General features: G+C 35.8%; 1 protein-coding gene across 6 annotated transcripts; it reads right to left on the reverse strand.

The window, feature by feature from the left end:
- On the reverse strand, nucleotides 1-23,197 carry LOC127873899 (sulfotransferase 1C4-like). 6 transcript variants are annotated; one of them, XM_052418010.1, is made up of 8 exons: nucleotides 23,052-23,184; nucleotides 19,491-19,552; nucleotides 16,573-16,661; nucleotides 16,181-16,287; nucleotides 13,366-13,689; nucleotides 12,898-12,998; nucleotides 12,315-12,486; nucleotides 1-517 (listed from the first exon to the last, which is right to left on the reverse strand). In XM_052418010.1, exons 3-8 carry the CDS (start codon nucleotides 16,647-16,649, stop codon nucleotides 405-407), a joined length of 894 nt encoding a protein of 297 aa, XP_052273970.1. In that variant the 5' UTR covers nucleotides 16,650-16,661; nucleotides 19,491-19,552; nucleotides 23,052-23,184; the 3' UTR covers nucleotides 1-404. The 6 variants fall into 6 exon arrangements, with proteins under 6 accessions (XP_052273970.1, XP_052273971.1, XP_052273965.1 ...); XM_052418011.1 differs by lacking the exon at nucleotides 16,573-16,661 and adding an exon at nucleotides 17,501-17,589; XM_052418005.1 differs by lacking the exon at nucleotides 19,491-19,552 and having other exon boundaries at nucleotides 23,052-23,197.
- Between the last annotated feature and the right edge of the window lie 350 nt (nucleotides 23,198-23,547).

Consider the following 23,547-nt stretch of genomic DNA (forward strand, 5'->3'; position numbering starts at 1 on the left):
TTGGTCAATAAACGAAATTTAAGCCAATGAAAACGCTTAAAAATGTTGCATTACACATGTGTAATAAAAAAAAATATGTAAGGGTTGTATTACATGGGAAACAGGGTATAGCATGTGATAAAATGATGTAAAATCTAGGTCACCAGGTTAATTCTTTATATTTGACAATGCTGTCTAGGGAGCGCCATCACACCCTCTTGTTTTCTGTATCTCCTGTACGTTCTAATGAAGAAAGGTCTTATCATAAATCTAATATATATTTATATAAGAATATGTACTATTGTTTTGTTAATGTCTGTTTAAACAATTAATTTGTTGAACGATTGTTCTTGAGTTCATAATAAGCGTAAAATGTGTTGAGACTTTTTGAGTTTGTTCACTGACGCATGCACCCATATCAAAGTTTAAAGTGAATATCTGAAGGCCAGTTGTGTATCTGGTAGATTTTCGGAAATCCATCTGTCCACTTCTTCACTTTGGGCCACAGTAAAGTAGTTCTTCCAGTCTCCCACATCGCCTGAAAAAATATGTATTTTTTAAATATCCAACTGAGCTTTTTTAAACGTCTCCTATACTTATGTATATGCTCATTGAAAGGGGGATCAAAAAGTCGCCGCTTTGTCCGCCCTAATATTGATGGACTTGAGTTTTGGGGTGTGTGAAACGAATTTCCCCGCGGATTGTTTTCATCCTCTTCAATATCCGTCCGTCCGTTTTTCCGTCCGTAACATATTTCGCTTCCGCGCAAAATCTCAGACGGCAATTCTCCGAACGTGAAAACATTTTATATGTAGCATCCCTATAGGTTCGACATGTGCATTGTATTATGTCGTATTACTGCAATGTTTTTTTTCGGTCAGAAATCGGCCTTTGATTATTAAAAAATATACCATTTACTTTTCCGGGATTACACGAACTTATCACCGGAATGGCATGAAACTATCGTGAAATTTCCGGATAGGGTGGACTGGTTCATATTGTCAGGCCATTTCGCTCGTATGGCATGTTAGGCAGTTTTTGCCCTTTAATATTTCGTTTCAGCTGGAGATCTCGGACTAAATAATTCCATATAAGGTTAAACTTTATGTGCAGCTTCCGTATTGGTTGGAAATGTGCCTGTTGTCTCATCACTCCGCCCTAATTAATTTTAAGGGATTTATTGCCCTTTGATTAATATGATGACGTTTTCAATTCACAGGCGAGATCTGAGGCAAAATGATCGGAGCTTGATTAACTAAATATAGTGTCTTAATAGGGTTGACGTGCGCATATTTTAAATTGTTCTTTTTATTGTTTACTTATTTATTTTTTGTGGGACGGGGGGGGGGGGGGGGGGGGGGGGGGGGGGTAAACAATACTTTGTTTGCGTGCCAAATTTCAAAAAAAAATATCCACATTTGATGAAACTTTCTATACAGCATCTTACCGAGTGGACATGCACATAATGACATGCTTTTCCACTTCAAAGAATTTTTAGAAAGTTATTGTTATTTCGAACTAAAGAGATTTTATTGTATAATTATTATCACAAAAGAGTGGGCGTTTTTATATTGTAAAGTTAATCCACTATACTGATTTTTCATGGAGTTTTGTCGCTTGATTTATGTATGTTTCCAAAATGGATCTCATGAACCCACTGTATATGAGTATAAGCATATGCATATTGCCACGTATATATTAGTAAGATAATATACATTGATTACATATTACACCGTTTTAATAAAATCTTTCACTCAAAGTTTAGTAACTGAATATTCCTAATTGATGAAGCGATCTGCTGTTTCTTTTTAGATTGTACCGGCATTCATTTTCAGCTCGTTCTATTTTTTTGCAGAGACTTAAGGATTTCGATAATACGGAGATTTTTTAGCTCACCTGATTGCTCAGGTGAGCTTTTGTGACCGGTCTTTGTCCGTCGTACGTCCGTCCGTCCGTCCATTAATATTTGTTCGTAAACACTCTAGAGGCCACATTTATTGTCCGATCTTCATGAAACTTGGTCAGAAGCTTTGTCCCAATGAAATCTCGGTCGAGTTCGAAACTGGGTCATGCCGGGTCAAAAACAAGGTCACTAGGTCAAAAAAAAGAGAAAAAACTTGTAAACACTGTAGAAGTCACATTTCATGCCCAATCTTCATGTAACTTTGTCAAAATGTTTGTCTTAATTATATGTTGGTTGAGTTCAAAAGTGGTTCCGGTCCGTTGAAAAACATGGCCGCCAGTGGGCGTGGCAGTTTTCCTTATTTGGCTATAGAGAAACTTTGTAAACACTCTGGAAGTCACAATTTTTGCCCAATCATCATGAAAGTTGGTCAAAACATTGGTTTTATTGATTTCTCGGACGAGTTCGCAAATGATCCAGATCGGTGAAAAAAACATGGCCGCCAGTTGGCGGGGCATTTTTCTCTAAATGTATATAGTGAAAACATGTCACATTTTTGGCCCAATTTTCATGAAATTTTGTCATAACTTTTGTTTCCTAGATACGTGAGTTAAGTTTGAAAATGGTTCCGGTCTGTTGAAAAACATGGTTGCCAGGGGGACGGGGCAGTTTTCCTTATATTTATATAGTAAAAAGGCTTGCAAGCAATCATGAATTAAGGTCATGTAACATGTGAGACAACTCTTCTAAATATTGCATTTAAGTTTACAGTAGTTACTCCCCTTTGATTATTCATGTTTTCATAATAATACAGTGAAGTTGTGTTTCATTTATGTGTTAATTGTTATTCGAGGTCGGATGTTTTTATGCCCCCTTTCGAAGAAAAGGGGGCATATAGTGATCGGACTGTCCGTCCGTCCGTCCATCTGTCCGACTTTCCGTCACACTTTGCATTTAGGTTTTCAAAAATGCTCATTACATCTATGCCCCTTGAGATATAACCTTCATATTTGGTATGCATGTGTATATGGACAAGGCCTTTCCATACGCACACAATTTTTTAGCCCTGTGACCTCGACCTTAAAGTTATGGTCCGCGTTTAGGTTTCAAAATCTTCGTTTAGGTTTCGAAAAATGCTCATAACTTCTATGTCCCTTGAGATACATGCATAACCTTCATATTTGGTATGCATGTGTATATGGACAAGGCCTTTCCATACGCACACAATTTTTTACCCCTGTGACCTTGACCTTGAACTAAGGGTCCGCGTTAAGGTTTCGAAATCTTCGTTTAGGTTTCGAAAAATGCTCATTACGTCTATGTCCCTTGAGATATAACCATCATATTTGGTATGCATGTGTATATGGACAAGGCCTTTCCATACGCACAAAAATTTTAACCCCTGTGACCTTGACCTTGAACTTAGGGTCCGCGTTAAGGTTTCGAAATCTGCGTTTAGGTTTCGAAAAATGCTCATTACTTCTATGTCCCTTGAGATATAACCTTCATATAAGGTATGCATGTGTATATGGACAAGGCATTTCCATACGCCCAAAATTTTTACCCCTGTGACTTTTACCTTGAAATAGGGTCCGCGTTTAGGTTTTAAAATCTGCGTTTAGGTTTCGAAAAATGCTCATAACTTCTATGTCCCTTGAGATAAAACCTTCATATTTGGTATGCATGTGTATATGGACAAGGCCTTTCCATACGCACACAATTTTTTAGCCCTGTGACCTCGACCTTAAAGTTATGGTCCGCGTTTAGGTTTCAAAATCTTCGTTTAGGTTTCGAAAAATGCTCATAACTTCTATGTCCCTTGAGATACATGCATAACCTTCATATTTGGTATGCATGTGTATATGGACAAGGCCTTTCCATACGCACACAATTTTTTACCCCTGTGACCTTGACCTTGAACTAAGGGTCCGCGTTAAGGTTTCGAAATTTTCGTTTAGGTTTCGAAAAATGCTCATTACGTCTATGTCCCTTGAGATATAACCATCATATTTGGTATGCATGTGTATATGGACAAGGCCTTTCCATACGCACACAAATTTTAACCCCTGTGACCTTGACCTTGAACTTAGGGTCCGCGTTAAGGTTTCGAAATCTGCGTTTAGGTTTCGAAAAATGCTCATTACTTCTATGTCCCTTGAGATATAACCTTCATATAAGGTATGCATGTGTATATGGACAAGGCATTTCCATACGCCCAAAATTTTTACCCCTGTGACTTTTACCTTGAAATAGGGTCCGCGTTTAGGTTTTAAAATCTGCGTTTAGGTTTCGAAAAATGCTCATAACTTCTATGTCCCTTGAGATAAAACCTTCATATTTGGTATGCATGTGTATATGGACAAGGCCTTTCCATACGCACATTTTTTCCCCCTCTGACCTTGACCTTGAACTTAGGGTCCGCGTTTAGGTTTCGAAATATGCGTTTAGGTTTCGAAAAATGCTCATAACTTCTATGTCCCTTGAGATATAACCTTCATATTTGGTATGCATGTTTATATGGAAAATGCCTTTCCATACGCACAAAAATTTGACCCCTGTGACCTTGACCTTGAACTTATGGCCCGCGTTTAGGTTTCGTAATCTGCGTTAGGTTTCGAAAAATGCTATAACTTCTATCAAAGCGTTTATAGGGGACATATGTCATCCTATGGTGACAGCTTTTGTTTTTAGCTCACCTGATTGCTCAGGTGAGCTTTTGTGACTGGTCTTTGTCCGTCGTCCGTCTACATTTGTTGGTAAACACTCTAGAGGCCACATTTTTTGTCCGTCTTCATGAAACTTGGGCAGAAGGTTTGTCCCAATGATATCTCGATCGAGTTTGAAACTGGGTCATGCTGGGTCAAAAACTAGGTCACTAGGTCATAAAAAAGAAAAAGCTTGTAAACACTGTACAAGTCACATTTCATGCCCAATCTTCATGTAACTTTGTCTATATGTCTGTCTTAATGATATGATGGTTGAGTTCAAAAGTGGTTCCGGTCCATTGAAAAACATGGTTGCCAGTGGGCGGGGCAGTTTTCCTTATATGGCTATAGAGAAACCTTGTAAACACTCGAGAAGTCACAATTTTTTTCCCAATCATCATGAAAGTTAATCAAAACATTGGTTTCATTGATAAGTCGGACGAGTTTGAAAATGGTCCAGATCGGTGAAAAAACATGGCCGCCAGTGGGCGGGGCATTTTTCTCTATATGTATATAGTGAAAACATGTGAACACTCTAGAAGTCACATCTTTTGCCCAATTTTCATGAAATTTGTTCAGAACATTTGTTTCCTTGATACGAGAGTTGAGAAACGGTTCCGGTCAGTTGAATAACATGGCTGCCGGGGGGGGGGGGGGCAGTTTTCTTATATTTATATAGTAAAAAAAGCTTGTGAACACTAGAAGTCACATTTTTTGCCCAATCATCATGAAACTTGGTGAATAGATTTGTTTTATATATATCTCAGATGTGTTTGCAAATGTTCCCGATGGGTCAATAAACATGGCTGCCAGGGGTTGGGGCAGTTTTCCTTATGAGACTATATAGAGAGAAACCGTGTGATCGAACACTATAGAAGTCTCATGTTTTGCCTAATCATCGTGAAACTTAGTCAATACATTGGTTTTATGGATTTCTTGGACAAGTTGGAAAATGGCTCAGATCGGTGAAACACACTTTTTAGCTCAATTGATTGCTCAGGTGAGGTTTTAGGATTGGTCTTTGTCCGCTGTCCGTCCGTCCACATTTGGTTTGTAAACACTCTAGCATTCACATTCCTCAAGTATTCTTTATCAAAGTTGCTGAAAGATCTCAGTCAAGTTTGATGATGAGCAAAATCACATAATTAATGCCATAATTATTGCCCTTAGATTGTCCAAACTTTCATTATATTATACAAAATCCTTGTAAGCAAAGTTTGATGTTTGGTAAGGGGGGTCAACTCAAAATTTAGGTCACCATTTCAAATCTTACAAAAAACAAAAACACTCCCTACGCCAGAGTTTTGGTTCAATAATGATGAAACTTGACCAGGGTGTTTGTCTGGTCAATATCTAGGTCAAGTTTGACATTCGGTAAAGATTGAATGAACCGACTCCTCTCAGGTGAGCGAACTAGGGCCATCTTAGCCCTCTTGTTCTATTGCTGTACACGGTCTATGAAACTTTAAAACCAATATCAATAAATTTGTTGAGGAAGTTTCCTTGTCAAGGTGTCATGCGCATATTGTTATGTTATTATAGTATTTTTTTCATAGAGAAATTGCCTCATTTTTGTTCACAAGGTTTCAATTTAGTTCAAATTGACGCATTATTGCTGAGCATCAATCATTAATCACATTCACTTGTATTATTATTCATTAAGGCTTCTTGACCAATTACAACAATATGGCAATCTACAAAATACCATCTAGCAATAAAAGCTTACCGTTTTCTGTAAAGAATGCTTTAGATAAACTTGAGGGGGGGGGGGGCATGCGCATACGGGAGCTTACAGCTTACATATGGTTTAAGTGAGGTTAGTTGGAACGTACTTCCAAGAAGGCGTCGTTTTCGTGTTTTTTGTGTGTGTATAAGTAGAGGATATTTTCACCCAGTAAGCCACTTTATATTTATATTTCTTTAAAATGAATACACCTTTACGGCCTTACGTTGTTGGCGCTTCCCATGTCTTTTTTGTTTCTAGCTCGTAGATGTCAGATAAAAAAGTTATTAAAGGAAATCTGACGTTCGAGAAATTGGATGTACAGATATCATTTTCTCTTTTAATACACATTATTGACGCAGGTGCACAGTAAAATATAATTAAAATCACGACTATTTTATTTTCTCCACACCGTTTCATCTCTGATAACTAATTTATTGACAAAAATGGTTTAACCCATCTTTTTGGAACTGACTTCCTTTAAAGCACATTTTGGGATCTGACTTCCAAAAGAAAAACATCTCTTTCTTATGTTAAAAGTTTTTACACGAAATAACCGTCGTGAACGAATTGCGCATTGGTGCGAATGTTTTGGTGAACATTTTCTCTTTAGAGATCAAGAGGTATTTTTTTAACTATTGCATTATTAATTTTTTAGCTCATCTATTTTTTGAAAAAAAATGAGCTATTGTCATCACCTTGGCGTCGGCGTCTGCGTCGGCGTTGGCGTTGGCGTCGGCGTTCGGTTAAGTTTTGCGTTTAGGTCCACTTTTCTCAGAAAGTATCAATGCTATTGCATTCAAACTTGGTACACTTACTTACTATCATGAGGAGACTGGGCAGGCAAAGTTAGATAACTCTGGCGTGCATTTTGACAGAATTATGTGCCCTTTTTATACTTAGAATATTGAAAATTTTGGTTAAGTTTTGCGTTTAGGTCCACTTTTCTCAGAAAGTATCAATGCTATTGCATTCAAACTTGGTACACTTACTTACTATCATGAGGGGACTGGGCAGGCAAAGTAAGATAACTCTGGCGTGCATTTTGACAGAATTATGTGCCCTTTTTATACTTAGAAAATTGAAAATTTTGGTTAAGTTTTGTGTTTAGGTCCATTTTATTCCTGAAGTATCAAAGCTATTGCTTTCATACTTGCAACACTAACTAACTATCATAAGGGGACTGTGCAGGCAAAGTAATGTAACTCTGACTGGCATATTGACAGAATTATGTGCCCTTTTTATACTTAGAAAATTGAAAATTTGGTTAAGTTTTGTGTTTAGGTCCACTTTATTCCTACAGTATCAAAGCTATTGCTTTCATACTTGCAACACTTATTAACTATCATAAGGGGACTGTGCAGGCAAAGTTACGTAACTCTGACTGGCATTTGGATGGAATTATGGGCCCTTTATACTTAGAAAATTGAAAATTTGGTTAAGTTTTGTGTTTTGGTCCACTTTACCCCTAAAGTATCATAGATATTGCTTTCACACTTGGAACACTCGCAAACTATCATAAGGGTACAGTAAAAGGACAAGTTGCATAACTCTGGTTGTCATTTTTACGGAATTATGGCCCTTTTTTGACTTAGTAACTTTGAATATATGGCTAAATTTTGTGTTTCGATCCACTTTACTTCTAAAGAATCAAGGCTATTGCTTTCAAACTTCAAATACTTTCATGCTATCATGAGGTTACTGTACCTGGCAAGTTGAATTTTACCTTGACCTTTGAATGACCTTGACTCTCAAGGTCAAATTATTAAATTTTGCTAAAATTGCCATAACTTCTTTATTTATGATTAGATTTGAGATTTGATTGATACTTTGACAAAACTATTCTTACCTGACATACCACAATAGACTCCACCCAAACAATCCCCCGTGCCCTCCCCCCTCATCTCACAAATGGCCACCACACCCTCACACTATACCCCCCCCCCCCCCACCCCACCTCCAATTATTTTTTTTAACGGTTAAAAAACACAAATATTTATTTTTATTATTTTATGTTTGAAATACCGTCCAACCATCGCACCCAAGAATCCCCCCCCCCACCCCCCCTCCCCCCACCCGAATCCCCCCCCTAATTTTTTTTTAAAGATCATCTCACAAATTACCACCACAACCTCACACTATACCCCGCCCCCCTCCCCCAATTTTTTTTTGAAACGGTTAAAAAACACAAATATTTATTTTTATTATTTTATGTTTGAAATACCGTCCAACCACCAACCATCGCACCCAAGAATCCCCCCTATTTTTTTCATTTTTTTCGCATTTTTGGAAGAGAATGTAATAAATGTCCACACCCCCACACTATACACCCCTATTCACTCCACCCCTCCCTCCTTTGTGATTGAAAATGAGAGTCCCTTCACCTTTAAAAAGAAAATAGATGAGCGGTCTGCACCCGCAAGGCGGTGCTCTTGTTTTGTTATACGTTTTCTCACATACTTAAAGCTAACACTGGTGTGCGTAATATAAGGCTTTTGGCGGTTTTATTTACACAGTGGGATTCGTTTATTTTAACACATGAACATACTTCTGTTTGAATACGCCTCAACCGGAATACTATGCTTACTTAACTGAATGTATCAAGACACCAGTTGCAGACGTTATTGATGCCAATATTAAAAATGAAGGCGTTACGAAGTGTGTACCACTCTATTAAGCTAAAGGTACACGAAAACTCATCAATCCAACAAAAAAGATAACGTCAAAGTATCACGCCAGTTAAACACACAAAACAATGACATATACGTGATATATCAGTGTAATGTTAAACAGAATAAAGTAAAGCCGGTTCGATATTATTATAAGGGTATTGTGACCAAATGCTTCCATTATTGCGATTCGGAATGCCTGGAGCAATTTGGAATACCTGACGCTTGCTTAGAAGATGCATATTAGTGGATGTTGATACATGTATGCAGGGCCGGATTAAGCTGTTGTGGGGCCCAAGGCTGCATATGTTACGGGGCCCCCTTCTCTCTGGCCCCCTTCTATATATTGAAAATCATGCTTGATACTACAACAATGGTCAGAAAACTTGCATTTCTACACAATACACAGTTGATAGTTATATAGCAAAACAAGTTAAACAATGTTTAACTATTTTATTAACTGGGCTTAACATACGTGTTGCATGTAACAGATTCCAGCCTATAAGTCTCTTCAGCTGGTCAAAGTCATCGACGTCTAGTTCTCGGAGGACTTGACATTCAGTTAACGGTAGCCCAATCTGTCAATATGGTGTTCCATAGATAGTTTTTCACGCGTGATGATGTTAGAAATGACATCCTACCTTACAGTTATTAACTGGAATTATTCGTAAGCCGAAAAACGTTTGGAAAAGTTGTCTGTTCAGTTCACTTATGTGGGTGATGGTTCTGTCTTGGTCCGCTTCTAAGATGGCTTTGAAGTACACGAGCTTGTCAACAGAAGACGCATCAATGTCATCTGGATAAGACTCCACTAGATGCGTTGCATTTCCGTAGATCATCCAATGTGCGAATCTCAAACTCTGTCATGAAACCAAACAATTTGTGAAGACCAGAATATGCACTCAACCGCTTGGGAAGTTAAACAGTGCGACAATCAACTATGCTGTAGAATGTGTGAATTCGAACGTTGTCGCGTGCACATAGCTCCGAATTTGCATCTGGTGTCGTACTCTCGTCTCGAAATAGTTTCCGCCGTTTCTTAAGCTTATTCGCATCCTTATATTCGTTGATTGCAACAAACGCTTTGGCGTTCTCTACAATGTCGTCAAACGTGTCCAAATGTTGTCATGACCACACGGGCAATTCGTATAATAAACAGAGAAACTAATGGTTCTGAATGGATATAAAACACAGCAAGGCAATTGATAGCATAGTAAATCAAAGCGAACTAAACGGTTACAATTTGACACATAGGGAAACTGGTAAAATCACGCTGACAATTTCTATTGCAAACCCGATAGAGTCGTTCAACTGCGTAATAAAGACAGATCATACATCGGAAAACTGGCCTTCCGTTGGAGGCCCTTGAATATCGGGGATCCGAGGCTGCAGCCTTGTTAGCCTAGTGCTTATACCGGCCCTGCATGTATGTAACTTTGATGTGACACATTTTGGACGGCTTTTTTTTTAATCAAGGTCTGAGATGGTGAATATATTATAATCGCAAAAAGTCAACTTGTAGTGGATAGACATATTTATGCAAATGAATAACACGACAAGATTTCAATAGAAGTGATCAATATGAACATATATTTTTTCGTGTGTACTTATGTGAATACAGTACATATTATTTAAGACTGATGATTTGAGGAAATAAAGTATTGGTTTATTAGAATATTTATTTCGTTTGTTCTTAACCTTGCCTTCTAATCTTAAGTAATGTTAATATGTCAAATGCATAACGATTTCATTCCGACCCAAATAATTTTTTATCATCTATGTTAAGTGCTAAATACACCTGAAGATGTATGCAAAAACATCGTGGGAAGAAATGACGTGATACAGATCATGGTAAATTTTAATTTAAAAAAAAGGTGAGGAACTAGCATCGTGACACATACGGAACGAAACGTGTAATCTTCAGTAAAGTTAAAATGTCAAATGCAAAACGAATTCATTCCGAGCCAAATGAATTTTTCATCATGTATGTAAGTGCTGTATACACTTGAACATGTATGCAGAGACATCGTGGGCAAAAAATACGTAACACAGATAATGGTTTATTAAAAAAATTAAAGAAAAAAACATTAGAGAAACAAGCATCATGAGATATTACCTAGTATTCGGCACGAAACGTGTAATTAAGTAGCAATCATGGCAATTATATGTCAATCATTATAACACACTAGGAACATAAGCTGTACATGTTTTTGTTTGGTTCTTGTGTTTTAATTGCTGTTTTAGTCCGGCTCTGTTGACATTTTTGTTTCTAGCATACTCTACATTTAAACTCATGTGGTCCGTGAGGTAATGGTGTATTAGTCCTCTGCTGATTTCTAAATTCCTAATTACATATACTGCAGCAAAAGATGCACTTATTATAAGGTAAACACGTCATAAAATACTTTAAATGTATTAAAATATTACTAAAAAGGGGCTGCCATGCTATTATCTCGTATATCAGCCACCCCACAACCCATCCTCTTGAAAATATGTGAATTTAATTCAGTTTATCGGCAGGTTTTTCGTAAAAGCATTATTATAATTCTACAGAAAGTAACGTCATAAAGAAAACACTTATATTGTACCGCATAAAATGCTATAAAGCTATAATACTGAAGTTTACGTATACTCTTTATTTAAGATGGGTACTTTTCGAGTCAAGCTCTTTATCATAGGAAAGAGTTGTTTTTTGTTTGGAAGCCAGGTCCTAAAATGTGCTTAAAGGAAGTCAGTGTCAAAAGGGGATGGGGTAAACTATATTATTGGCAATAAATTAGTTATCATAGATGAAACGGCGTCAGGAAAATGAAATACTCGTGATTGTTGTTTTTTTGCTGTACACGTGCACCAATACTGTGTATTATAAAAGAAAATTAAATTTGAACATCCGATTTCTCGAACGTCATGTAAATAGATAAAATATTTCTAGACGGTTTTCCTTCAATAACTGTTTTATCCCGACGTCTTCGATCTTGAAAAAACGGGGGAAGCGCAAACACCGTAGAACCCAAAGGGCGTAATCATTTACAAGAAATATATATATATATATATAGATATATATATATATATATATATATATATATATATATATATATATATATATATATATATATATATATATATATATATATATATATATATATATATATATATATATATATATATTACTCCTTCACGAAAAACGCGAAAACGACGCCATCGTGGAAGTAAACTCCAACTAACCTCACTTAAACCCGGTAGGCTGCCGTATACGCATGCCCCCCACCCCATGGACATGATAAAAAAGAAGGGTAAACTATAAAAAAAATAGTTCAAGATATGCAGCTTCCAACCTTTCCTGTACATGTCAAAGCGCTCGAGCTTCGCGAATGGGTTTTCTTTGAACTCCGCGTCTGCTTTCTTCAAGTTATGGAACGAGCACGCCAGCGCTATCTTTTCCAGCAATGCCTCTTCACAGCCAGTTCCAAGAAATGTGTTTAACTTACGTATCTCGTGGACAGAGTCCTGTAAGGTTGTTTGAAACAACTTTTCAAATAATAATGTTTAAATACTCATTAAAATGTTTATATACCTAAAGACGAAAAGTATTTAGGTTGAAAATATTAGTATATGTTTTAGCGTAAGAATAAATATAAATAACCACAGTCGTCTATTTTTTTAATGAAAATATTCAATGAATCTACAGTATTAGGAATATTTGTACGAGTCAAATGAACAAAGTGGAACAATTTTTACAAAAAGCGCATACATTTGTATGTCTGCAACTGTCAGTTAAGTGTGATAAGTAAACACATACTTTTGAGGTGCTAATTAAACTGTTGTATCTAATTCATATGTTTTTATCAGTTCACACTCAACCTGAACTTGGTTGAAATCGAGAAAGTGTACCAATTAAATGTCTTAACTGAGGTCTACCTTTTTTAAATCTTCGAAGTAGATGTTGATGATTTGATCCGGATGAGCCTTGGTAAATATCTCCCATTGTCGCACATACTCGCACCAAGAACAAAGAAAATCTGAAATGCATGCGAATAGTTTTACCTTGTTTTTTTACCTGATTGTGGATTATTCATTTTGTTTTGTGCAAGGAAATATGGTAACAAATACTACACGTATCTGAAACAATCTAAATGGCATACGACTGGTGTATAATGATATCGGTAAAGGCGATGTAATGGCTTACTAATTGCGTGTGTTGTAAGTACATGTAATAAAAATCATATATATATATATGTGTGATTGCTTTCACACGTGCAATCTGCAAAATACATATAAAAAGATAATTTAAAGAAACTGTAAACATAATTATTACGCACATTATACCTGTATATACATGCACATTTACTGTAATGAAGTAATTTTTCTCATCAGAATGTTGCTTACATGTGCCATAGGTTCCAAGCATTATTGGTAAAAACTCATCAAATGCGCCTGTTGTGTAATGCCCAAAGCCCTTCAGGTGGTGATAGGCGGATACACACACGTCCTTGAAATTACGCTGAACGTGCACAATCTTGATGCCTTGACTGAGTACTTCCTTAGGCGTAAGGTGACACGGATAGTGGCAGTTCAGAACCCGGGGCGACGGCAGATCTGCGACTGTGGTAAGGTCACGAAAGTCGAGAAAAGCGAACTCCTTGACCTTCTTTTCGTAATCGGTGCTTCTCTTCTGCAGCATGAGAATGATCTCCCACACCCAGTGGGTTCCTGTTGAACAGTAATTAGAGACTCAAGAATGATCTATCGCATCCATTGGGTTTCTAAAGAACAGTCATCATAGACTCAAGAATGGCCTCCCACATCCAATAGGTCCTCCATAACAGTCGTCAGTGACTCAAGAATGCTATCCAAATCCGATATGTATCTACATTACAGCCATCAAAGATTTTAGAACGACTTTGAACATCCAGTAAGGCCACGTATAACAGTCGTAAGAGACTCAGAGAATGTTATCTCACATCCATGAATCCTAACAGAACAGACACCAGAGAACCGAGAATGATGCCCAACGTCCAGTTGGTTTATACTAAACAGTGGATCCATTGTACACCGACTCATGAATGATCCACCCCATCCATTCTACGCTACAGATCAGTGGTCAGAGACTTAAGCATTGGATACTTCAGTTTTGGTTAAGATATGTACATATTTTTTAACTTGTGAGCATGCGATTTTTTAAAGCCAAAATGGAGAAAAAAAAGAATTCAAGACCAAAAACCTGAAAATTTGGCCGAAAATGGCCGCCATTCTTATATTGCGCAATCATTTAATCTGAGTTTTTCGGGCGCTTAATTTTTAGTTTTAAAGTAGGGAGCGTTTATACGATCAGGAGCATGGGTTGCAAAGCACTATATTTTCGACAATTTTTAAGATTATTCTCTCGAGAACACCGTTATGTCCTTATTGCCGCTGCGCATGTTTTTTCAAGACCCCTGCGCGTTAAATTCGAACCACTATTACGTATTCCTCACATTTGAACAGTGTAACATTTTCATTACCTGCCGCTCACAACATCGTATGACATCTTCTTCTGCAGACCCGCAACATCTCAATGTCCAATTTTAAGCAAATCGTCCGTGGATCCCATTTTATTTTTCATCGACTTAAATATTTCCCCATTAAGAGATGCTCCCCAATAAATCCAGTTTGACCCGGTATTTCGCGCCTTCACTGCGTCTAGTTGATAAGTATTTTATAGTAAGACAAACAATACACCCGAACGCTCAATTCCATACAGTTCGCGTTATCCGCGTAAAGCCATTTGAGAAATATCATTTGTTTGTCTCTATTGAAAGAAAATAAAACGAGTCTATATCTCTATTGTTGGTTTGTAACCTACGTAGTATACTCGCACAGTAGCATATTTATGCAGAGATCGGAAAATCATTGATCAATGTATTCGTCGTTTCAATGCTTAGGGCCTAGTAATTTCGGCAAATCGGAACTCAACTTACGTAAAACACTTGCTCAATTAACCGTTGAACTCCACCTCCGTTCTTTCCAAAAGGTTCGAAGGCGGAGCTTTGCACGTGCTATTATTTAATTGGACGATTGCCATTGAGGAAAAACACACGATTGGTTCGGCATGTTGATTGCTAAACAAAGGAAGCCAATTTTGTCGGCGAGAAACTTGTCGCTTTATTGCTTCAGACAGGAAGCGGCTTTCCTTTGATGACGTCAAACTGTCAATTCACATAGAGTGCAAATTTTCGGAAATGCTAACATTACACTTTGGATTAAATTATCAAAATAAAGCAAAAGCGAAGTTGAGAAATACTTATTGAAATAATTAGCCTCAGTTCAAATAAGACGTTTTGCGTTGTAAATCAACGAGTTTTCATGACAACGAAAACTTTAACAAACAATACCGCGGCGCACGGGGATCGATATACCTCGATTTTTTTTAGTGAACAATCAATGAAGAAGTGTGAAAACGCCAACAAAGACATTTTTTTCATCTTTTAATTTTTGTCAAAACTATTACTACCCCGTTCATTCCTAACCTTTCCCGCTATTTGTTGTTTCGACAACGGCCCCTTCAGTCTATAACATTATAGGGTGTAGTTTTTTTGCAATAACAAAAATGGCGGAAATTGTGAAGATTTACAATTACGAAATGGATTTTTTGCAATTTAGCAACCAGGAAAGCGTTGTGTCAATGTATTACGCGCACTGAATTTTTATTTTGAAATTTGAAGGTAAAAAACTGCGCGCTATGCATGGTAAAATACGGTACTCATTCACAATAGTGGCAATTACGACTGTGGTCTACTCTAAAACCAAATCTTATTGGTAATATTTAGTCATCGGGGATAACGATTAAATTCTGTGCCGGACATAACTTTCAAAACATGCAAAGTCAACAAGTGCAACTAAAGATGTGGATAGCGATTAAACAAACATCAAGCTTTGTGGCTGAATGTCTGAATGGGCATTTCCTAGAATTGCTTTGTACTAGTTTACAAAGAGTCCATCTACTACAAGGATGGTTAACTAGAATTATGTGCATACATGTAGTTCATGTCTAATTTGTATATAAAGTGCACATCATTAGCCTGACCATTAATTTAAAAGGTACTTACTACAGGTTGTAACCCATGGTCGCTGAAAAGCATTTTAAATTCATGTACATAAAAAGTCCTACTTCTCAATTAGAGTAATGCAGAGATTGAGATGACTAAGACGTATTCAACATCACCAGATTTGGGGTACGTGGCCAAGTAGATGTCATCCTCTCTTACTGGGAAGTTCAAAACGTTGTCGATATGTGCGGCTAGATCCCCCTCGGGTAGTTGTAGGTCGGCCCTGCGAATGGGAGTATAAGAGCAGATATTAGTGCATTGCGAAATGTTATACTTTCCAAATGTCCGCGTATAGGATGAACTTTCTAATATTTAATATTTAAAGGTGATAGGAACCACGTGATATATTCTTAGGTCTGTAAGCATGCACACATTAATAGGCATCCTTTGTTTTTGTATAAACACAATCAGACATATGTGACATTAAAAAAATCGATAGTAATTACGTAAATAAGTTAAATGCATTTTTTTAATTAAAACATGTTTTAAGGGAAAAGTAATTTCATACCAATAGTGTAAGCCTTTGGCAAACTGCACTTCCAGAATGGATCCGTCTGGTTTCACAAGTTGCATCTTGGTTGTCATCTTTGAACGTGTCTAAAGTGTCTTGAATGAACTTGTGAATGTTAATTCTCACATTATTAGTTGGTTTCAGTTAAGATTGCTGGCAATTGTTATTTCAAATATGTTTTATCCGTTAAATTGAAGTTCAACAATTGCATGTGTATGCAATAGTCGAAGTGTAAGATCATTTCATGAAAATGTTCCGCTTGTCCGAAAAAAGTCAACAAAAATCCGCCGTTTTTTTCCCGTAAAGACATGGAAATCTCGCTTAAACCCAACTAATATACAGGTTACGTGCTCCCCTTGTGTGGGGAATGAGTGAAGAACACCATTTAATGACATCACAATCATTGTAAGAAACTACATTTCACTATGGCTTGATGCTTGAATGTTCTTTAACGAATATGTTATAACAATAGGTGAATAGCCTCATCTCCGTGTAAAATTACACTAATAATATAGTTATGTCAAAGGTCATCAAACACTATTTTTACACTTCAGCAGTGAGTGAATTTTTTTTGGCAATCATATATATGCATTACAATTTATACAAGATAAACACAAGCAGACATAGGTTACATTAAAAAAGTTCGATAGTAATTATGTAAATAAGTAAAATGCATTTTTGTGTGTGCATAAAACATGTTTTAAGGTTTAAACCCCCAATGCTTTGCATTGACCGTTCCAAGGCGGTGACCCCAGCTTTATTCTTATATGTTTATGTTGTTTTGTATTGTGCTGTTTTGTACTGTTTTGGAAATCGGTCACTTGCCTTAAATAAAGGACCAACTAATTGTATATAATAAGAATTCAATACTGCTCCAGCAGCTGGAGTTTCACTTTTTTATGTTTAGGGAAAAGTAATTTAATACCAATAGTGTAAGCCTTTGGCAAACTGCACTTCCAGAATGGATCCGTCTGGTTTCACAAGTTGCATCTTGGTTGTCATCTTTGAACGTGTCTAAAGTGTCTTGAATGAACTTGTGAATGTTAATTCTCACATTATTAGTTGGTTTCAGTTAAGATTGCTGGCTATTGTTATTTCAAATATGTTTCATCCGTTTAATCGAAGTTCCACAACTGCATGTGTATACATGCAATAGTCAAAATTTAAGATAATTGAATGAAAATGCTTGTTCGAAATATGTCAACAAAAATCCGCCGTTTTTTCCTGCAAAGACATGGAAAGCTCGCTGTAATTCACTACTCGAAATCAAAAGCGCGCGAATGCCACGATAAACTGGCTTTCCTCGAGAAACAACTTAATAATCTCATTCAACACCCGAACACCCAACATGATAACTCATCAATAGTTGAACTTGAAAACGAAATAAAACAAATATATGACCTTAAAGCTACAGGAGCACACATACGTTCTCGACTGCAATTTATAGAAGAAGGCGAGCGTTATACAAAATATTTGTTTATGTAAAGAAAAATCGCGACAAAACAAAAAAACGTATAACATCATTGCGCACTGAAAACAATACAATATACAATTTGGATGAAATTTTAAAATACGAAGTTGAATTCTATAAAACACTTTGCAAATGCTGCTGATAGTCACGAGATAGAGTCTTATTTAAATAACTCGCCTTTTGCACACACACTATCAGATAATGACGCTAACCTATGCGAAGGTAATATATCATTAAATGAATTGACTGATGCTCTAAATTCTATGAAGCTTGATAAAAGCCCTGGCCTAGACGGACTATCCGTCGAATTCTACAAAACATTTTGGACAAAAATATTACCACTTCTTTTTAACTGCATATTAGAATGCAGTGCAAGAGGTGAATTATCAAGATCACATAAACATTGCATTTTCTCATTACTTTACAAAAAAGGTGACCCTGAAAACCTGGAAAATTGGCGTCCTATATCACTACTTAACACGGATTATAAATTAATAGCAAAAGTCCTTACACAACTTTTACAGAAAAAAAGGCCAAAAATAATTAGCTTAGATAAACAAGGTTTTATTAAAAATAGATTAATAGTATGCAACATTAGGAAGAGGACAATTACAACGAGCGAGGCATGGTATAGGGGAGATAACCCTGGGTTATGGTTAGGTTCGGGTTAGGGGTCGGGTTAGGGTTAAGGTATGGGTTAAGGCTAATCCTAACCCTAACCCGACCCCGAACACTAATGGCGCGATAATATTTGTAGACTTCAAAAAAGCAATTGACACGGTAGAATGGAATCTGATGGTAGAAACACTGATAAAAATTTGGTTATGAACAAGGCTTCATTAATTGGGTCAAGACATTATACACAAATATTTTGTTTTCAATCAGAAATAATGGCTGGACGTCAGATTTTTTTATAAGTAACAAGGGGAATTAGACAAGGATGTCCACTTCCATCGTTATTATTCAGTATTGTCGCCGAGGTACTTGCAAATAACATTAGAGGAAGTGACGAAGTCCAAGATATACACATTAAATCCAAAAATACACAAATAAAGCTAACACAACTAGCCGATGACACAACTATATTCCTTTGAGATACCCATGAAATCACAAGCGTACTAAAAATAGTCGATCATTTTGGATAGGTGTCAGGTTTAAAACTTTATAAAAATATAACTTAGGGCATGTTAATTGGTAAATCTAAAATCAACTCAATTATCAAAATTCACGATGTTATATTCAAACCCACCGTGAAGGTTCTTGGTACTGTTTTTGGAATAAACCGAGAAGAATGTGAAGTCCTTAACTGGGAAAATAAAATTTCTGATTGCAAAACCCTAATAAATGAATTTAGCAAACGAAATTTAACCATCTTCGGAAAGGTAACGGTAATCAAATCATTAGTGTTTCCAAAGTTAGCATATTTAGTACAAAACATATTTACCCCTAAACAAAGACTCAACGAAATCAACTCAATGCTTTTCAAGTTTTTATGGGATAACACACCTGAAAAGATAATGCGATCAATATTAATTGGCAAGAAGCGTGAAGGTGGTATAGATATGCCTGACTTTGAAGTTTATTCAAAATGGTTAAACATTAAATGGATTAAACTTTTATGTCATAACGATGAGGCAAACTGGAAATTATCCCAAAGTTATTTTAAACCAGTATGGAAATGACCAATTAATCTTTAAATGAACTTAGATTCGTTAATATCATTACCATGTGTCTAAAAGAAAATTCCACCTTTCTACACAGACCATATAAACATCTACATTGAATTAAACATTATAAAACCGAAATCAAAGCCTGAAACGTTTATTGATATAAGATCCAAAATATTGTGGGGTAACACATTCATTAAAAACAAGGAAAAATGCTTAATGTTCGCTAAATGGGTCGAATCAGGGATATAATACATAAATGACATTATTACAAACGAAGGAAATGTCTCAGAAACAATTATCTTACAAAAACTAAAATAAAAACGAAACTGGTAAGCAGAGACAAATATACTTAAATTAGCCATACCTGCACAAAGGTAGGAAATAGTTAAATCAGACGAATCAATTAAATCAAGCGTAACAATTAAAAATACTAACCCTTATGACAAAGCCTCGACTTAAAAGCCCTAAGTAATGAAGATATTAGGTCCATATTTATAACAAAACAGTTCACATCATCCTATCAGCATAAGTATTGGGAAACAAGGTTAGACCAACAAATAAAGTGGCACTCAATATATTTTAGTATACACAAATTAATAGTGAATACAAAAGTTCGACAACATAAACACAAGATCTTACACCGCATTATACCCACAAATGAAAATCTTTTCAAATGGAATATATATAACTCCCCATGCTGCTTATTTTGCCAAGAGGTAGAAACATTCGAGCATTTTTTCCTAGAATGTCCGTTTGCTACTCAATTCTGGAATCATGTTAATTGCATATTTAATAGCATAGGACTAAATAAACACATGAATACTTGACATAACATAACAATTGGTTACAAAACACAATATGCAGCATACCACGACATAAACATCATTTTAAGTGAAATGTGCTTCACCATCTATAAAGCATATATGAAAAGTGAAAGATGAACGCGCCAAGTAGATATGTCTAGCACTCTCCTGGACGGTCTACTGATACTGGAAAAACATTACAAAACAATTGAGACAAAGCATCATTTACTATCCAAGTTCATAGTCCTTTTAAAAGAACTGATGAATAATGAACACACGTTCAACTCTCGTCCCTCATCAAACTATCACTTTTTGTTGTTTGTTCTTTTCTTTTTTTCTACATCCCAAACCAATCACGCAAACTTAACCGACCGACAATATTCCATCTCGCTTTCGCTGTGAATGCTGTATAAAGCCGGTCTTACTCTGTTTATCTTTTTACCTTTACATTGCCATAATACATACATCACAGTTTCTTACGTTACCTCGTAGAGCTTACTCAACGATGTATCTTTTTGAACAGCAATATTTAATTTCTAAACAATATTCGTCAAAATGTTGTCATACATTGTAACATTGCGTTATAATGTTGAAGACTTCTTACTATGTTTATATTGCTTTGTTTTCTAAGATATGCTAAGTGAATATGAAGCTTAAGTAAACGCTAACTACTTCTTTCAAACGTGATGTGAAACCCTCCTACAACCTTATGTTATTGTAGTTTTGTAAATGTACAAAATCTTACACAAAATTTTGCACTGTGCTAAATGTTAAAATGTAAGAAAATGAGTTACTTGTAAATGCCGAACTTATCTATCTTGTATATGCCTTAGTTTATGTATGCATGTTTATACAAATATGGGTATGCTTATTATGTACTTGTATAGTTTTAAATAAAATTATTATAAAAAAGGAAGACATGGAAAGCTCGCTTTAAGACAACTAATATACAAGTTACGTGCTCCCCTGGTGTGGGGAATGAGTGAAGAACACCAGTGAATGACACCCCAATCATTCTAATAAATCATTTCATAATAGATTGATCCTTGCAAGTTCTTTAAAGATTATTTTAAAGAATGGTATAACAATAAGTGAATAGCCTCATCTCCGTGTAAAATTAAACATGTCAAACAAATGTTTAGTTCAATTTAATAATATAATTATATCAAAGGTCATCAAACACTGTTTTTACACTTCAGCCGTGAGTAACTTTTGATGCAATCATACGCATAAAAATGTATACAAGAAATACAATTTAGCTTTATGCACTTTTTCCGTATAATAATGAATGTCATAATCGTTATGGATAGTTACTAATCACGTTACATGTATGTTATGGTCGATATAACGTACATATATGTAATATCATGGTTAAATTTTGAATAATTATATGTATGTTTGTTTGTTTGCAAAGCAAAGTATTACAAGTGCGTATTATCTTAAACTATTTACCGTGTAAACACTGAATGCAACGTTGTACACTGGACCTTTTGATGTTTGAGAAATGTTATTGATTATCGTGAAATGTTAACGTGATCTTAAAGTGAAATCCCCAAAAATCCACTATAGAATTATTCTTTATCGATTATGTAATCTGTACCATTGTCACATTAAACCATGAAAACTTGAAAACAAGGCTTCTTTAAATTATCAGAAAGTGGGAATTTCGACTTAATATATGGACGTGTTCGCACCTTTTTATTATTTTAAAATGTTATTTTATTATTTTTTACAACACTATTATATTTGTTATAATATAAAATAATAAAAGTAGCATAGCAAAAAAAGCCTTCTGTGGGACTCGATCCCGGGACTCTATGCAAAGGCTTATGATCTAAATTTACACCACAAAGACGTTTAAGATTTAGACGTGAATATTTGAACTAGGATCTTGTTTTGATTTTGACAAAATATCTTTGTTTTACGATTATTCGGATACCGTTCGGGGTAACGGACATGTACGACATAAGGCGATATTACACGAAGTTCACTACAGGCTATAAAGCTAATATGTTACGCGTAGAGATACCAAGCCAATCTATTGCACGACGGTAACATTACATTGTGTATGTGAGAGCAAAGAACGACAACTCTGCATGGAGATTGATACCAATCGTGAATTGCAGCATGGGAAATGCTATTTTATTATAAAGCGTATCGTGTAAGCAATTAAGGCTGAATAAAATATGTAGATTTTTTTGTTCTTTCTGTGTGTGAATCTTACATCATGAGCATCACATGCGATCAGTTAAATCATATATAAATATGGTAAGTTCTAAAATATGTGTTCATTATGTGTCTTTAAATTTATGTTATCGGCTAATGTTACCAAATTTTATCAATTGTGATCTCCAAACGTATGCAATAAAAATTGTTATATATTAAAACTTTTTAAAGTTTGCCTTAAACATGAACATATGCGTTTTTTATTGGCAGTCAGTGTCCTCGATTCATTTAAATATGGACATAAATCTAGGTCAAAACCTATCTGAGACAATTTAATTAAAAAAAGAGAGTAAAAGTAGAGTTTACCTCAAAAAGCCTCTTAAAATCTGTTCACCAGTCTGTCAGGCCACCTTGTTAATGTAAACTATACAGAATTATTCATAAACACAGGCGAGTTTATTATGACAATTGATGCACTAAACCAACTTGAATATCATCGATAAGAGGGCTGATAAATGTGTCCTAGTTTATGTCATGTATTTTTTTTGTACTTAAAGGACCTGAGTATTTGTAATGGGTTATGAAGATGTCTTAAATGATTAATTGGCTTTCATTGTCAAATAGCCCTTTACCACTTAGATACGTATGTTTACGCATTTGTAGTCCCTCAGAAAGTTAAATTTAATAAAAGACCATTCTTACTAGATTTAAGTTTTAAAGGCTTCATTTTCCAACCCTTAGATACTGATGAGCAGCAAACAGGTTTTATGCTGTTTACACATAGCCAATTTAACTTTGCTTCTGCGTGAGAAAGGGATAATTTAAACACTTTCAGAAAGCTATAACTTCAATTTCTTGACAG

Source organism: Dreissena polymorpha, chromosome 3 (assembly GCF_020536995.1).
Source record: "Dreissena polymorpha isolate Duluth1 chromosome 3, UMN_Dpol_1.0, whole genome shotgun sequence".
Lineage (NCBI taxonomy): Eukaryota > Metazoa > Mollusca > Bivalvia > Myida > Dreissenidae > Dreissena > Dreissena polymorpha.

Excerpts from the sequence above, each read along its gene's own strand:
- LOC127873899 (XM_052418005.1), bottom strand. The coding sequence starts at position 16,649 with ATGACAACCAAGATGCAACTTGTGAAACCAGACGGATCCATTCTGGAA. Across the intron at positions 16,288-16,572 it reads GCCAAAGGCTTACACTATTG|GGCCGACCTACAACTACCCG; the intron begins GTATGAAATTAC and ends TCCCATTCGCAG. Across the intron at positions 13,690-16,180 it reads GGCCACGTACCCCAAATCTG|GAACCCACTGGGTGTGGGAG; the intron begins GTGATGTTGAAT and ends ACTGTTCAACAG.